The sequence below is a fragment of the Geotrypetes seraphini genome, chromosome 8 (assembly GCF_902459505.1).
Source record: "Geotrypetes seraphini chromosome 8, aGeoSer1.1, whole genome shotgun sequence".
Taxonomy (NCBI): domain Eukaryota; kingdom Metazoa; phylum Chordata; class Amphibia; order Gymnophiona; family Dermophiidae; genus Geotrypetes; species Geotrypetes seraphini.
This window is the reverse complement of record NC_047091.1, coordinates 157,074,028-157,091,542: the sequence shown is the minus strand read 5'-3', so window position 1 is coordinate 157,091,542 and position 17,515 is coordinate 157,074,028. Positions and strand designations below refer to the sequence as shown.

At 44.8% G+C, this 17,515-nt stretch overlaps 2 protein-coding genes across 8 annotated transcripts in view; one reads left to right on the top strand and one right to left on the bottom strand.

Annotated features, from left to right (window-relative positions):
• The window catches only part of KDM2B (lysine demethylase 2B), a 336,356-nt gene that overhangs the window by 309,752 nt on the left and 9,089 nt on the right, over positions 1-17,515 (bottom strand). For 5 of the 7 annotated variants that reach the window (XM_033955538.1, XM_033955540.1, XM_033955542.1 and 2 more), the window contains exons 1-2: positions 1,916-2,112; positions 644-788 (exon numbers count right to left, since the gene is read on the bottom strand). In XM_033955538.1, the coding sequence (XP_033811429.1) occupies positions 644-788; positions 1,916-1,948 (178 nt within the window). In that variant the 5' untranslated portion in view covers positions 1,949-2,112. Of the gene's footprint in view, positions 1-643; positions 789-1,915; positions 2,113-17,515 lie in introns of those variants that run through there. The other 2 variants (XM_033955541.1, XM_033955539.1) reach the window with 1 other exon arrangement.
• ORAI1 (ORAI calcium release-activated calcium modulator 1) overlaps positions 2,279-17,515 on the top strand; it is a 58,096-nt gene continuing 42,859 nt past the window's right edge. Inside the window, exon 1 of the mRNA XM_033955549.1 lies at positions 2,279-2,409. The gene's annotated coding sequence lies outside the window, so the exon portion shown is untranslated. The remainder of the gene's footprint in view (positions 2,410-17,515) is intronic.

The window sequence follows — 17,515 nt, the reverse complement described above, 5'->3', positions numbered from 1 at the left end:
AAAAGGGATAATCAGCTCATAGATCAAATCTATAGTCCAATTATCCTGGGCAAAATGTACCCGATAAATGCTATTCCCCGTGATAATAAAAAAAAAAATCTTATTTTTCAGGGACACACCATCCATCACGCGTGGGAAATCAATCTGAGCGGGCGCCCCCAAAGGCCCTCCACCCCTTCACTAGCCGCACCTCCTCCTTATCTAGTTGCACTAGCTGTCACCGCTGAGTCGCTAGCCTCGCAAAGCCGTGGTCAATGTATTTGGGAATCAAGGGAGTTTGCTCCATGCAGAGCTGCCTCCCATGAACTTCTGGGGCCGAGGTGACCAGCGGCCTGGCCCCTTCCTTTAACCCCCCACTAATCAACAATGAAAACTGCTAATCGTGCTTTGTGGGTCGAAGAAGCCTTAGCGCCCGGCTCGGTCAGTGGCTGCCAGGGGTAGGCCCCGACCTCTGCGTGGAACGCCGAGCGCCCGGCTTTCGTCACCAGATCCCCCTGGAATGCGCGGCAGGCGGGAAATATGAAACTCCCACAACTTTTACACGTGTCCACACCGGCTCCCTAAAAAAAAAAAAAAAAAAAAACACACCACACAACCCGCAAATCAAGGGGCGGGCAAAAGCCAACAAGAACATCGAGGTTACCTTTCCCTTCCATCGAGTGCACGAAATTTCCATTATACGCGCCGCTGCTGAGCTTCTCGTCCAGATTAAAGCTCCGGATGCTGACAATCTCCTCAACGTCCGAGAGGTCTTCGTTCTCGTCGTATCTTCGTCTGCCAATACAGCGCTAGAAAAGAGAAGGGGAAATGATTGGGCTTTTTTTGTTTTCGAAGACAAGGTGTATTTGCGAGTGGGGTAGAAGAGGTGAGCAGAAACTGAGCTATAGACAAGCAAAACCAGTGGAACAAACTGAAGGTCCAGCAACGAGGGAGCTCGTTTCGCCAGTACGGGTTTGCGCCACACACGCTAACACGACAGGTGCACGCCGACTGGAAAGCAGCACGTTTTTATAGCAGCAGCTACAATATGTGAAGCCAAATCAATACAGATCCCCCCCCCCCCCCCCCCACACACACACACACACACACACATATGACTTCTACGAGAATATTTAATGCCCGGTTTACAAAGCTTAACAAATTGGGTGCTGTTTGAGACCAAGCGTTGGTTTTCAACGTAAGCAAACGCTGTTTGCACCCTATTTAAATGAAACACTGCCATATTATTTGGGTTTGAATATGAACTTTTGGATCACACACTGGAAGTCACCATTTCACCTCCTGCACCTATGTTATACTGGGCAACTTGGGTTTCTGTCATGGTTTCCGTTCGAAGCGGGGAAGCTTTACACTGAAAAGGTAGGGTTTTTCTTTCAGCCTGGAAAATGTAGCTGGAGTAGGCCTGCTCGTGTGAGCGAGAGCGAAAGCAAAGGCCATTCGCCGCTGCATCTTCCCCCAGAGCGAAGCTCGAAGTTGTTACTAGAGCAGCGGGAGCTGGAGCGGATACTGGGGAAGCTGCACGTTCACACTCACAAGCAAATGAACACACAACATTCACCCAGGCAATCTGCAACCCCCCGTCCAGAACCCCCCCCTCTCCCCCCGAGCCTTTCTACATAACACACGAAGAGCGACAAATCCGCTCCCTGCAACCGACATTCACTCGCAGATTGTTCAAACAATAAACAAGATGAAGTCAGCCATGTAAAATACTGTATATTCTGCACTGTCTCATTCGCGAGTCTTGCAAATATTACTGTCGTCCTCCCACCTCCTCGCTCTCATTAGTTACAATTCTTGCTCCAGCGGCTCAGTACCCTAGCTCTCGCCTAAAAGCTGTAACGTGCTCATCCATATATTTATTTTCCTCCCCCAAACGTAGAGCTAGAAACAGAGACACAAAACGTCTACACACCAATCTTCTTCCAGATTCTTTCTCTGCCTCCATTTTTTTAAAGGGGGAGATTTCGTCAATTAATTTTCAGCAGCCTGTCCTGCATGTTGTCAAAAATCCAAATGGAAAGTTAACCAACACTTTGCGTTCCGTTTCCAAAGTACTAGGAACCATTTTTGTACACTGTAGTAGTCATGGTGACGTCATAACCTACAGAACGTAAACACTGTTACAGAACGCATTAAGCCTGCGTTGTTTTAGAACTTTCAGGCGGTGGCACGCGCAGGGCGACAACTGAAATGGCCCTCCAATTGGGTGATAAATCTGTTCTTTGGAAATTCTTATTTTTGTAGGTCACGAGTCTGCGCTAGGCATGCACGCAGGCGCTGCTGCTGATTTATTTGTTATGACTGGGAGTTCCTGAAATCTGCATACAGCCTGCACTTTTCTGTACGAGGAGTGATGAGCCTACTGTGCAGAGGGAGCTGGATACCCTTTATGCAGGATATTAGCAGGTAATCGTCCTTCCTTTCAGCCAGGTTAAGTAAGACCTGGAGGCCAGATCAGATAAAATAAAGAGGGCATTGCAATTTTAAGCTTACGAAAGGGAAACCAAATTTGCTCGCTCGACCCTTAATGAATAAACAAATTTGAAAACGTCTATTTACTCAAGCACGGCCGGGCATTTATTTTTCCTCTGCCTTTTAGGCTGCAAGTTCTTGGATTAGTTAGTATAGCAGACTGGTCTGTCTTTTGAATGTAAAGCTAGGAAAACGACAAAAGTAGCATCTACATATGTTTCTTTAAAACGTAATATAGGTATACCTGTAGAGAGGGTTTTTAAAAAATATTAATGCTTTTGTGATTTGCTTCAATGTTTTACTTTTATTGAAGGTTCAGGTATATTTGAAGAAAAAAACAAACAAACCCGATTCGTTCAGATAAAAGCTTATCCCAAAACAAAGTGCATCGTAATTTAAAAAAAATTAAATTGCTTTGTATCATTTCTAGCTGGAGCTACACAGAATAGGAAAGCAGACTGATGCACCTTATAATCAATGGAACAATTGTATCATTAAACATCGATGTGAATCTTGTAATTATTAGAAGCTGGGTTCTGTTCCCTAGAGGTCATCATAATTAACCTCTGTAATCATATAGTTTAGTTAATAGAGCTGCTCAGAGAGGACTCTTGGGATTAGAATGAAAGTAGGTAGGTATCAATAACTAAAGTGAATATGCTGTTACTCTTGTCTACGGATGAAAATCTTCAACAAATGCGAACATGTCTCCTTTTAGAACAAGGCTGGGAGCAAACCAATTCCTTACAGCAAAACGACTTTGGAGGTTAAGGCTTCCATTTGTTTTAAGAAAAACCTACATTTAAAAAAATATACAGTTCTTTATCATTTATTAAGGTTTAATATACCACTCTATAATTCAACCAACAAAAAGGACATATATAATGAATAGGAAAAGCAGTTTGGTGTGTTCTATGTGTGGTTGAGGTTCTTCTAATTTTGCTTTATACTGTAACTGTTTGTGGTACAAGATATAAAGAATGATGTATAATGTGGCTGTAGCTGTTGTTCTCTTAGTGTGAACTGTTAGGAGCTGTTCTAATCCCTCCCCAAATTAGATCTTGTAAACTGTTAACCTCTAATCTCTAACTATGAATGTTCCTTTCAATTTATGGAATTTTTCTAATTCATTGTAAACCGCATGGAACTTCACGGTCCTGCAGTATATAAACTGTTGTTATTATTTTTATTGTTGCTACTATCAGATATTCACTGTTACACTCTGTAATTCGATGTCTGTGCAGTTTCTCTTCATTGTAAACCGCCTAGAAGTCGCAAGATTGTTGGCGGTATATAAGAATAAAGTTATTATTATTATTATTATTACAAGGGCTCCAGTTGATCCAGCTATCTTAAACCGGAGAAAGATAATTCATTATCCACCTTGGCTCCCTGTTTTCTGAACAATAGTTATCTAGCAAAATTATATGTCTGAAAAGGGGATGAGATTTAGAGCATTCCACATAGTATATCTATAATAATAAAACCCTAGCCACGCATGCGCACTTGAAACTTCATGCCTCCGCATGTGCAGTAGAAGAACTGCCGAGCAGGGAGGAACCGCCGAACAGGGAAGCAGCGCAGTGTCAGCAGTCCTGACCCGCCAACCCCCATTCCTTAACTGCGGGCAAGTGATAGAGGATGACGAGCTGGGGAGGCAGAAGGCAGCCGTGGCGGAGTCCAAGGCACAGGCTGGCACCAGCGGCAGCACCCGCACACCATTGGGCGACTTGAGGCTGGGCGTGTAGGAGCCGGAGCTGCTGTCCGTATCACTGTGCAAGCTCCATGTAGTTGGAGTCGCCCGGCAGCAGCAGAGGGCAGGTGCTAGGCGTCTGCGGTCTGCAATGCAATGGTGCGGGCGCACGGAAGGCAGACATTGTGTGAGCAGGGCAGGATTCAGTGGTCGCAGTTGCTGGCGGTTTATCTGTTAGGGGTCAAGCCTTGAGAAAGCTGTTTATGCGAAAACATGTCGGCATCAGAATCCCTAGCTAGAGACCACTTGGTTTAAGCTAAGTATTTGCTTATTTAAAAATTAAATGAATGCATTAAGTTAAAGAAAAAGTCAAGCTCTTAAATAAGATTAAGAAGAGTAAAGTTCAAAAATCAGATCCAATGACGATTAGACACAAAGCTCAGGGCAATGAGAGATACTAAGCCCTGAGTGGTGCCGTTGAGGATCTTACAAGGGTTGTTATAATAGCTGAAAAATTACAGCTATTTTTGGTGAAGATAATTGGCAATTAACATTTCAATTGATATTAATTGGCACTAATTAGAAGTTATACCGACAACTTGGTAGGTGCATGTCAGTTCTAGTGCGCAAATCTCAAAAGGGGACATGGCCAGGGGAGGCGCATGGGTGGATCGTAGGCATTCCTAAAAGTTAGGTGCACTGTTAAAGAATAGGCCTGATCCATACACAACTTAGGCACAGATATTTAGGCCTGCTTTTCCTTGGCCTAAATGGGTGTGCCTAAATGTTATACCTTGTATGGCTGCTAAGCATGATTCTATATATGGTGCATGCATTTTATAGAATAGCACTAAGCACCATTATGAACGGCATCAATTTTTTAGGCACCATATATAGAATCAGGCCCATAACCTCCAGTTCTTTTCATTTACAATTCCTTACAGCTTTGCAAACATCTGCACTGCAATGCAACATACATTTTATTTCTATACTCGGGATGTTCATTTTGCTTTGAAGTGATTATAGGAAGTAGTGCTGCCCGATTTACTTAAAAAAAAATTCACTCTCACCAATTTAGTGAGTCCTGAGTCTCCTGACACATCCGGATCTCCTACAGCAGCAGCTGCGGTGGCGGAGGCCAGCGGGCAGAGATAGGCAGTGAACAGGCAGTGCTTCTGGCCTGCCCCTTTGCTGCATCACTGATGACATGGCAGAGGGAAGCCCTGGCGGGCAGGCAGGCCACAAGAAGCCTGTTCACCGTGCTGCCTCTGCCTGCTGGCCTCTGCCACCACTGCTGCTGCCTTACGAGGCCTGAAAGTTGATGTCTCACAATGTGTGTGAGTTTGGTGGGGGGGAGTTGATCGGGAAGTACTACACAGGGGGATGGAAAGCTGCTGCACAGGGAGATAGGAGGGAGGGAGGGATGGATGGATGGAAAGCTGATGCACATGGGGGAGAAAGGAGAAATGAAGAATTGTTGGACATGTGGTGGAGGAAATGAAGGGAGAGTTGCAACAAAGAGGTAGAAAGGGGTGAGTGGGAGAAATCCTGCATATGGTGGAGGGGAGGGAGAAATGTTGGACATAGGGCGGAGGGAAGAGAGAGATAGTTCATGGGGAAAGAGAGAAAAATATTTCACAAGATAATAGAGGAGAGGATCAGGCCATGGAGGGGAATAGAGAGGTTTGACCCAGGGCACATGGCAGGGAGAGAGAGAGAGATGTGGGATATGGCAGTAGAAGGGAAGATGAATGGTGAGCATGGAGAAAGAAGAAAACATCAAATGGGCTGGTGACCTGGTGAGAAAGTTAACAGAAGACAAACAGAAACTAGAGTCTGGGGCCAAAATGATTTGAATAAGAAAATGACCAGACAACAAAAGGTAGAAAAAATAATTTTATTTACTGTTTTGTGATTACAATATGTCAGATTTGAAATGTGTAGCCTTCCAGAGTCAGTGTTAGACAGCGAGCTTGAGCTAGGACTTAACAGAGAGAGGAAAAATCTTGTTTTGTTTACACCACAGCACTGGCATGGGGTTGGAGAGGGCAATAAGAGGTGGGTAGGTAAAGAGGCTACCCACCCGCCAGGCTGTTAAAAAACAACAACACCCGATTGGGTAGGAAAAGTAAATTGAATTTAAAAAAATGAATTCAATAGGCCAAATCAAATCGAAACATTTTCCCTGAATCAGGCAGCACTAGTAGGAAGCATATCCCTCAAAAGCTACTAAATGCCTTGTCCATTGCTTCCCAATCTTTTTGTGCCTGTGATCCCATGATTGCTGCCAAATAAAATTGTGTGATCCCTACCTAGGTCATGATCCCAAAAGCAGATTTTATGACCCCTTTTGGGTCTAATAAAAAAAATTATCACCTGCAACATTTTTGTTTACTTATTATACATATCTAAGTGGGCTCACAGAGTAACCCACACTACTTTAACAACTCTGACCCCCCCCCCACCCCCACACACAGTTTTTCTAAAGATTTAAAGGTCTTTTCGTATATGCTCCCCAATTCTTAAACCTAGTCTATGATGTTAATGGGGCTGCCTTTCATACACTTTATTCTAGACTAGTGAATTGTATATTTAGCCGTACTCTGAATCACTTAAATCCAGATCATAGACATATTTCAGAATAAAAGCAGGTACCAGTATACCATTTTGGATCTTGAATGGCATGTTGAAAACTAGCCAACACAGTTAAAAGGTACATTAATACAGTGATTCCCAACCCTGTCCTGGAGGAACACCAGGCCAATCGGGTTTTCAGGCTAGCCCTAATGAATATGCATGAGAGAGATTTGCATATGATGGAAGTGATAGGCATGCAAATTTGCTTCATGCATATTCATTAGGGCTAGCCTGAAAACCCAATTGGCCTGGTGTTCCTCCAGGACAGGGTTGGGAACCACTGCATTAATAACTAGATATATGATATAATGTGGCTGTTATTTAATGGTTTTCCTTTTTTCATAGATCTAGGCATTCAGAAGTAGAACTGTTTACTTGAAAGCAATGCAAGGATATCTAAATCTCTCAGCATTACAGAAGAGGATGAACATTTCCAGCTCTAGATGGTATATAGCAGGGGTGGGCAACTCCAGTCCTCAAGTGCCAAAATCCAGTCGGGTTTTCCCCAATGAATATGCATTGAAAGCAGTGCATGCAAATAGATCTCATGCATATTCATTGGGGAAATCCTAAAATCTGACTCGATTCCGAGGACTGGATTTGCCCACCCCTGGTATATAGTATGTATTAAATTTAAAAAGAAATTACACAGGTAATCTTTGTACTGTATGGCAAAAACTATTTCTACTCTTGCATTGCTTTCAAGTTGTTTTCTATTAAAAAAAATGTTGCTGAAACTGAGTTACTAATATACGGGAGCTGATTGAAAAGTAATGAGACTGTTTTGGGGTTTTTTAAGTTCAAAATCACATGACTCCACAGGATCTGACCATTTTTCCTTTTTTCTAAGTAGCATCCCTCACAGTCAATTAATTTTTTTGCAGCGTTTCAAAAGTGATTCAAAGACGTGCAGTAGACTGTTTTTGCAACATCACTTTTAGTGCTGCAGCTGTGGTGTTTTTCATTTCATCATCTGAAGAGAACTTCTGTGCAGTTGTTTTTTCAGGGTTGGGAATGCCCAGAAATCACAGGGCTCTTAAGTCCGGGCTAAACAAGTGCTGTCTCATTAATTTTAGTCAGTGCTGCCAATGCAAAAGCAGCAATATACAGCCAGGCACTGTCTTGGAGCAAAAAACACAGTTTCTTCAGAAAATGTGGTATTTTCTTCTTCATGGCTCCATGCAAATGGATTTTCAGGACATTTGCACAGTAGCCACCATTATCTGTCCATGGGTAACCCAGTGCTGTAGGATCATACTGTGTACATCAAAGAACAGCAGAAGCATGACTTCACCTGGGTCATAATGATGAAGCCACAATTCATCACATTTGATGTCAGGAAATTGTGAATCCTTTCTAACATTCAAACAGTGTTCTTGCACACTTCATCTCCTCATTGCATCTGCTCTTCTGTGAGATTTCTGGGTACCCATCTGGTGCACACGCAATGCATTTTCAGTTCCTTTGTCACAAAATGTTGAACCTGTTCAAATGAGATGTCAAGTGAAGCTGAAAGTTTGCGTAAAGTTAGCTTTCTATCACTTTGCAATGTTGACATCTGTAACCGCAGTGGATGGCTTCCCAGAATGTGCTTTGTCAGTCACTCATGCCTTACCCTCTTTGAAGTGCTTCCACCACCGAAATACTGCAACACAGCTAAATGTTCCACCCTCGTATGCTTGCCATAATATTTCAAGAGTTTCATTATTACTCGTTCCAAGTTTAACACAAAATTCAATCACATGCCTCTAGCGTACTCTCACAGACATGTCTTCTTCATCTACCATAAAAAATTATATGAAGTTCTTTCTTTCAATGTGACCCAACTGCAGGTTCAGAAGCATTGATGTATGTATGAAGAACCAGCACAGCATTGCCACATCTACTTTTTGGAAAGAAAAACAGAAGCAGTCTTGTTACCTTTCAATCAGCCCACACATAACCAATTTTAGAAGCCTTTATCAACATAAAACAGCTTATATGAAAAAAGTGATTTGTTCTTGATGTGAAATACATTTATTTAAAAAGTTCTTAAGAATATAAGGGACCTTTTACTAAAGGGCAGTAAACTCTTAGGGCCCGATTCTATATAGCCCACCTAAAAAAAATCAGTGCTGACTAGTATGGTGCTAAGCATAATTATGTAAATGTTAGGTGCACTGTATAGAATCATGCTTAGCACTGCCTAAGTGGCTTTAGTTATCCCTACTTTAGACACACCCAATTTATGCCAGTATTTTCTTTGCCTAAATACGAGCGCTTAACTCGAAATCACACCTACGATCCGCCCTTAACTACAAGGAAAAAATAGCCAAGGAGGCAAAAAACTTCAAGCCGTTCTTTCGATATATTAAGGGGAAACGACCCGCGAAGGACGCGGTGGGGCCATTGGATGAACATGGAATAAAGGGAGGACAAAGCCATCACCGACAAACTAAACACATTTTTTTGCAACTGTATTTACCGAAGAGGATATATACAATATACCGGAAGCTGACAGGCTATACGCAGGAAATGAAGATGGGAAACTGACAGTGTTGACAGTCAGTCTAGAAGAGGTATGCAGGCAGACTGATAGGCTAAAAATGATAAATCCCCGGGACCGGACGGCATCCATCTGAGGGTAATCAAGGAACTGAAAGGGGTTAGAGATGAACTGCTTCAATAGCTAATCTGTCGATCAAATCAGGAAGGATTCTGGAAGACTTGAAAGTGGCGAATGTTATGCTGATCTTCAAAAAAGGTTTGAGGGGAGATCCGGGAAACTACAGACCTGTGAGTCTGACCTCGGTCCCGGGAAAGATGGTAAAGGATCGCATCACTGATCACCTTGACAGACACAATCTGATGAGGACCAGCCAGCACGGCTTTAGCAAAGGAAGATCTTGCTTGACGAACTTACTGCACTTCTTTGAGGGAGTAAACAGGCAGATAGACAAGGGTGACCCGGTCGACATTGTATATCTGGATTTTCAAAAGGCGTTCAACAAGGTCCGCATGAACGACTGCTTCGAAAAATTGCAAGCCATGAAATCGAGGGTGAAATTCTCATGTGGATTAAAAACTGGCTAGCGAATAGGAAACAGAGTGGGGGTAAATGGACAATACTCAGACTGGAAAAGCATTACTAGTGGAGTGTCGCAGGGCCCATGCTCTTCAACATATTTATAAATGACCTGGAAATTGGTACAACGAGCGAGGTGATTAAATTTGCAGATGATACAAAATTATTCAGAGTAGTGAAGACACAGAAGTATTGCAAAGACCTGCAACGTGACATAAACATGCTCGAGAAATGGCCGTGACATGGCAAATGAGGTTTAACATGGATAAGTGCAAGGTGATGCATGCCGGTAACAAAAATCTTATACACAAATACAGGATGTTCAGTGCAGTGCTCAGAGACCCCCTCCCCCCCCCCCCAGGAAAGAGTCTTGGAAATACTGGTAGACAAGTCAATGAAGCCATCTGTGCAATGCACGGTGGTGGCGGTGAAAAGGACAAACAGAATGCTAGGAATGATTAAGAAGGGGATCACAAACAGATCAGAGAAGGTTATCATGCCGCTGTACCGGGCCATGGTACGCCCCTACCTGGAATACTGCGTCCAGCACTGGTTGCTGTACATGAAGAAAGACATTGTACTACTCGAAAAGGGTCCAGAGAAGAGCGACTAAAATGGTTAAGGGGCTGGAGGAGTTTCCATACAGTGAGAGATTAGAGAAACTGGGCCTCTTCTCCCTTGAAAAGAGGAGATTGAGAGGGGACCAGTGTTCCCTCTAAGCGGGCGGGTGTTGTGAGCAAACTTTTTTCACCGTGAGCCAAAAATATCGGGCGCCAGCAAGTTATGAGCCAACTCGCCCGATTCTCCTCTCGCCGCCCTGCCATCTGCCGTACGCCTCTTCCGATCGTGCGCTGTGACGAGAAACGTGTGCGCTGCGATGTAATATTTTGTGCGCCAGCGCACGCCAGCGCAGCTTAGCGGGAACACTGGTTCAAATGGTTTTATTTATTTCCCCAAATTTATTTTTGTTATACGCATTGAAAATATTTGATATTGCGTTTAAATCAAAATCTCAATAAACTTGAAACGAGTGCCCGTGAGATTGTGGGAGGGTTAAATACTCAAAACTTAGAAGTTTTTGCTACGCCAGCTTTCTGGTATCTTTACATACAGTGGCGTACCTAGCATATGTAACATCCGGGGCCCATCATTTTTTGGCACCCCCCCCCATCTGTAAGAAAAACATGATTTTTAGTAACAAACCACACGTCACACATGAGTACCTAGGAAAAGGCAGCATCTTACATATTGCAGTGAGCAGTACATCAATACACCCATTGTAAAACTAAACAAGCCAGACCAGCACAGATCAATCCTACACTGTCAATCCTAACAGAAAACCATGTCTTTCGAACACACAGAACACAGAAAACACCTTCGCCTAGTAAGGAATATGTAATCACAAACTAACCCCTCCCTCTTTTACAAAACTGTAGTGTGGATTTTAGCTACGGAGGTAACAGCTCTGATGCTCATAAAATTCTGAGCATCAGAGCTGCTACCACCAAGGCTGGTGCTAAAAACGCTTCACAGTTTTGTAAAAGGGGGGATAAAATAAAAATACATAGACAAAGGTTAAATTGAACCAGCAAGAAGCTGGACTCTGCATACAATGCTTCACAGAAACAGTGACACATGTCTCCTAAAGCAATAAATAAATAGAAATTTTTTTCTACCTTTGTCTTCTGTGGTTTCTCCTTTCCTCATCTTCTTGTAACTCTCTTCCTTCCATTCACTGTCTGCCGTCTCTCTTCCCCTATATGGCATCTTCTCTCCTTCTATGCCCCTTCCAGAAACTGTATGCCTCCCCCTTCCATCTCTCCTTTCACCCCATTGGTCTGGCATCTCTCTCCTCGCCTTCCCTCTCCCACACCTCTCCTCATAGTCTGGTATCTCCCCTTCCCTGATTCTCTGGCATCTCTCTCCTTTCCTTTTCTTCCATCTTTCGTTCCCCCTCCATGCTCTCACATCTCCCCCTTCCTTTTCCCTTAGACTGGCATACCTTCCTCCTATGCTCCAAGCCCTGGCATCTCCTTTAATTCCCTCCCTCATCTTCCTTCTCCCTCCAGCTGGGTACCGCAACACTCTTCCCTGCAGCTCTGCACTTCCCCACAATTGCCATGCTTCGGTTCCTCTTCTTCCTTCCTTCCTCCCCCCCCCCCCCCGCGGGACCCTGCGGCACCATCAACTCTTACTCCCTCTAATGTCGGCCCTGCAGCTCCAGACTTCCTCGCACCTTCTCCCCTCCCCCTTTGGATCGCTATTATTTTAAATGTTATAGCCGCGGAGCTGTATCCATCAGTGGAGATGTCTAACCTCGGCCTGCCCCGGAACTCTTACTGCAGCAGCCGCCCGTCTAGGCAGGAACAGGAAGTCACTGTTGCAGTAAGAGTTCCGGGGCAGGCCGAGGTTAGACATCTCCACTGATGGATACAGCTCCGCGGCTATAACATTTAAAATAATAGCGATCCAAAGGGGGAGGGGAGAAGGTGCGAGGAAGTCTGGAGCTGCAGGGCCGACATTAGAGGGAGTAAGAGTTGATGGTGCCGCAGGGTCCCGCGGGGGGGGGGGGAGGAAGGAAGGAAGAAGAGGAACCGAAGCATGGCAATTGTGGGGAAGTGCAATCCCCCCAATGCGTCCCCTTACCTTACCTCCCCTTACCTTTGCGACGCGTGTGTGCGCTCTGAAGAGAAACTTTGCGCTGCGATGTAATATTTTGTGCGCGCGCGCAGGCCAGCGCACCTTAGCGGGAACACTGGAGGGGACATGATCGAAACATTTAAGATCATGAAGGGAATAGACTTAGTAGATAAAGACAGGTTGTTCAACCTCTCAAAGGTAGAGAAAATGAGAGGGCACTCTCTAAAGTTAAAAGGGGATAGATTCCATGCAAATGTAAGGAAGTTCTTCTTCACCCAGAGAGTGGTAGAAAACTGGAACGCTCTTCTGGAGGCTGTTATAGGGGAAAACACCCTCCAGGGATTCAAGACAAGTTCCTGCTGAACCGGAACGTACACAGGTAAGGCTTGACTCAATCAGGGCACTGGTCTTTGACCTAAGGGCCACTGTGGGAGCGGACTGCTGGGCATGATGGACCACTGATCTGACCTAGCAGTGGCAATTCTTATGTTCCATTATTAGGTAGGCACTTTGGACTAGGCGCTACTTTTTATAGAATCGTGTTTTTCAAATTAGGCACCTAACTTTCAATTAAGTCCAATTAAAGCCAATTATGAGGTATTAAGTGCCAATTATTGGCACCAATTAAGCAAATTTATAAGCTACCCCCCCCCCCCCTTTTATAAAACCGTGCAAGAAGTTTTTAGCGCCAGCCAGCACACTGAATGCTCTGCGCTGATCCGACGCTCAGAGAAACTCCATGACCATTGGAGCAGGGCAGAGCATTCAGAGTGACATCCAACACTAAAAACCTTGCGCAATTTTGTAAAAGAGGGGGAAAGTTAGGCGCCTACATTGTCTAGATGAGTTGATGTAGACACTTAACTAGGTGAACTATAAAGAATTTGCCAGTTAATGCGTGCTTAGTGCATTAAAGTATTTTGTGGTATTTTTTTGTTTTCACCCGGTAATCAGAGTATTATTTAATTTTTAAGAAATTGTTTTTGAGAGGGTGTGGCATGGACAGAGCATGATGTGGAAGCATTAACCAGCTGGTGTGTTATGATTAGCATGCCCTAATGGTTAACGCAAAATTAATGCAGAAGCATTTAGCTGATGGAAGATTAGATTTATTTATTCAATAATCTTCTATTAGTCCCTGTAGGATTCCATATGCTAGGTGTTCAATTCCAACCCACAATCCGGAAGTTGCAGAAATCCAACACTTTTCTGAGTGCATGCTCCACCCCCTTAGCCTGAGAGCAATCAAACATATCCAGTTAAGTCCCAAAGCCAAGCCACATACCTGAACCAATCCATGACAAGGAGTTACGGGTGAAGATCCACAGCAACATAAACAATTCTTGAAATGAACTGCTCTGCAAAACATGAACAAGTAATAAACAATCACAAAGGCAACTCAGAAAAAAACATTGAGGAACAATGTACAACTAACCTGTTGTGTGCAATGAGCACCCTAAGGGAGACCTTCGGTAATGCTCATACTCACAGAAAACTCCCCACAGGATCTGTCAACTGGCTGGAAAGCGTTCAAGCCTGTAAGAAGAATCATCAAGGCAGAAAGAAGCAGACTATTCCAAACAATTAAGTGTACACAGAGAAGGCGGGGCATATGGAATCCTACAGGGATTAACAGAAGTTTATCGAAGGTATTAACCTAATCTTCCATTCTGTTACATCCTTTCTGGATTCCATAATCTAGGTGATGTACCAAAGCAATGGTAACATCTAGGTAGGGATAGAAGAGCCTGCCCTCAACACCGAGGTCCCAAAAAGCAGCATCAGAACAAGCCACCACATCCACTTAGTAAAACCGGGCAACGGTATGAAGAGAGGACCATGTAGCTGCCCTGCAAAGTTCATCAGGATGAATCATACAAGACTCCGCCCACAAATCAGCCACTCTTCCAGGGAGTGGATGTTAAGCGAAATCAGTGGCTGCTTGCCACAGGCAGTGTAAGTCAAGGAAATGGCTATTCGAATACATCAAGCGATCGAAGCCTTGGCCACCAGCCGACCACAACGAGGCTCAGCAATCAGGACAAATAGGCAATCAGATAGCCGGAAATCATTAGTCCTCTCCATACAGTGGAGCAAGACCCTTCTGACAGCCAACTTGTGCAAGATCCGATCCTTTTGCTCCAAGCCTGCGGAAAGAAAAGCAGACAAACAAACTTCCTGGTTGACATGGAAGGCAGAATCCACCTTCGGAAGAAAGGAAGGTACAGTACAGAGAAAACTCCCGCGTGCGGAATACGGATAAACTAAACTAAACTAAAACTTAACCTTATAAACCGGGTCTTCAACCAAAGGAAGCTCGACGCAGTTAACAATAAATTTTAAAAATAAAGTAAACTGAAATACAAGAGAGTTATTTTTCAAAATGTTCAGCGAATAAAAAAGTTTTTAGAAGTTTACATAAGAGTTGGAAGGAACTGGAACACCTTAAAATTAGGGGACGCCCTGCACGAAAGAGCCTGAAGCACCGAAAAACGCCATGCCAAGATAATAGCGACCAGACAGTCTTAGACTGTCAGATCCAGAAGAGAAACATCCTTCAGTAGTTTGAATGGGGCCTCTCCAAGGCCTTGCAGGACGATGCTAAGATTCCATGAAGGAAAAAGAAGATACAAGGGAGGTCGCAAATGAAGTACCCCTCCCAGAAACTTGGACACAGCTGGATGAGCAGTAAGCAAACTAGTGCCTCTACATGCTCTAAAACATGAAAAGCCTGCAACCGGAACTTTAAGGGAGGCCACTGTTAAATCCGTTTCAAGGCCCACCTGAAGAAAAATCAGGAGTACCAAAAAGGGAGCCTTATCAGGCTCCACGTGATTCTTAGCACACCACTGTTAGAAAGCCTTCCAGGCTTTGGCATAAGACGAAATAGTAGAGGGTTTCATTGAGCGCAAAAAAAGTCAAGATAAGTACATCCAAAAAACCTTGCTTCATCAAACCCGAGTGCTCAAGAGCCATGCTGTAAGACCAAAGCGTTGTGGGTTCTCCATGGGCATTGGCCCCTGACTGAGAAGATATTGAGGAAGAAGGAGCCGGAGTTTCTTGCCTCATGGAAGACAGACGAGATCCGCATACCATGGGTGATGACGCCAGTCTGAAGCTACCAGAATTACCAGGCCGGGATGTGTTGCTATCTGGCAGAGAACCCAACCGACCAGAAGTCACGGAGGGACCATCATACTTGAGATTGTGAGCCAGCCAGATCCGAACCAAGGCATCGGGCCCGTAGCTTCCTCGCTGTTTGTTGCCTGAAAAAGTGCCTGACCTTTGAGTTCTCTGCTGAAGCCAACAAGGCCATCTGGGGTTGACCCCAGCGCTGTACAATCAGATGGAACACCTCATGTGAGAGGGACCATGCTCCTGGGTCCAGGATCTGTCGGCCAAGGAAGTTTGCCTGAACATTGTTGACTCCAGCCACATGGGCCTTCGAGGAAAACAGAAGATAAGCTTCCACCCAACAGAACCACATGCAAACCTCCTGGCCCAAGAGAGAGCATCTCGTGCCCCCTTGATGATGTACGTACACCACCGCTGTGGCGTCATCGGAGAAACTCACACCACTGTTCCTTTCAGAAGGGGCTGGAGAGCGAGTAGCGCCAGCCAAATTGCCCAAAGCTCCAAACAATTAATCAACCAACGTTTCGGACAAGGAGTCCACTGCCCCTTAATGGAGCGGTCCCCGCAGTGAGCCCTCAACCCAACAGGCTGGTATCCATCATAAGAATCATCCACTTGGAAATCTGAAGAAGCCAGCTGTGGCAGAGAGCCTCCCCCTGAAGCCACCAGCTCAAGCTGCTGCTAGCTGGCACTGTCCAGGAGAGCGGTATCTGAAGGGGAAAACGCTGCGGAGACCACTGAGGAGGGACTCCTGTAAAAAGTGCATGGGTGCTCTGGCCCAGTGGACCACTACCAAGAAGGCTGCCAGAGAGCCCAGAGCCTGCAGATAATGCCAGGCCAAGGGAGCCAGACGGTCCAGGATAATTTTGATCTGTTGTTAAAGTTTCTGTCTCAAAAAGAAATATATGACCCTATCTGGAGACAAAGAGAAAGCCCAGATACTCCAGGGACTGGGAGGACGTCAAACGGCTCTTCCTAAACTTGCCAACGCTTGCAACAGAAACACTACCATCTCCATCGCACTTTCGTACTTCTGAGATGGAACCCGAATCAACCAGTTGTACAAGGAAGGATGGACTTGGACCCCCTGCTGGCGGAAAGCCACCACAACTGCCATCACCTTGGCGAACGTACAGGGCATCATCGCGAGGCCAAACAGCAGAGCTGCAATGAATGGAGCAACTGAATGGAAGAAAATGTGTTGGTTTTTTTTGCCTCAGAAACTTCTCCAAATGAACAGAGTGGAAGATCTTTGGACTGTCAGCTGGCCACAGACTACAACCTCTGCCCCCATGGATCCTTGCCACGCGGTCGTAGCTGGGAAAGGCAGCCTGCGCTTTGAAACCCGGGTGGCTTTCACTCCAGATGTATACAGTCTGTGCTTGAAACCCATGATAAGGTCAGCAGGCAAGCAAACTCCCGGGGGAAGGGACCCCGAGTTTAGCAATGGTGGCACACTGCAGGCTGGCTCCATAGATACACCAAAGTGTCTCTGTGAAGCAGTAGTCCAGCACCACGTCTTTTCCTCCAACAGGGGACCGTGGTCTCAAGGCACTGAAGCCACCAAGAAAACAAACTTTACGCGAAAAAATCAGAAATAGATGCAGAGCAACTGCAAAAGACTTCTGAACGGATTGCTTGCAGAAATTGTAACAGGATATATTTGCTAGCTCTCAGGCTAAGGGGTAGAGCATGTGCTTGGAAAAATGTTGGGTTTCTGTAACTCCCGGATTGGAGGTTGAGATTGAACACCTAGCATATGGAATCCGGAAGGGACATAACAGAAGTGCTCCTGTGTTAACTTTCTGCAGGTACCATGCACTAATGGGAACATTAGCATACAACCTGCAAAAAATAAAATAGAAATATAC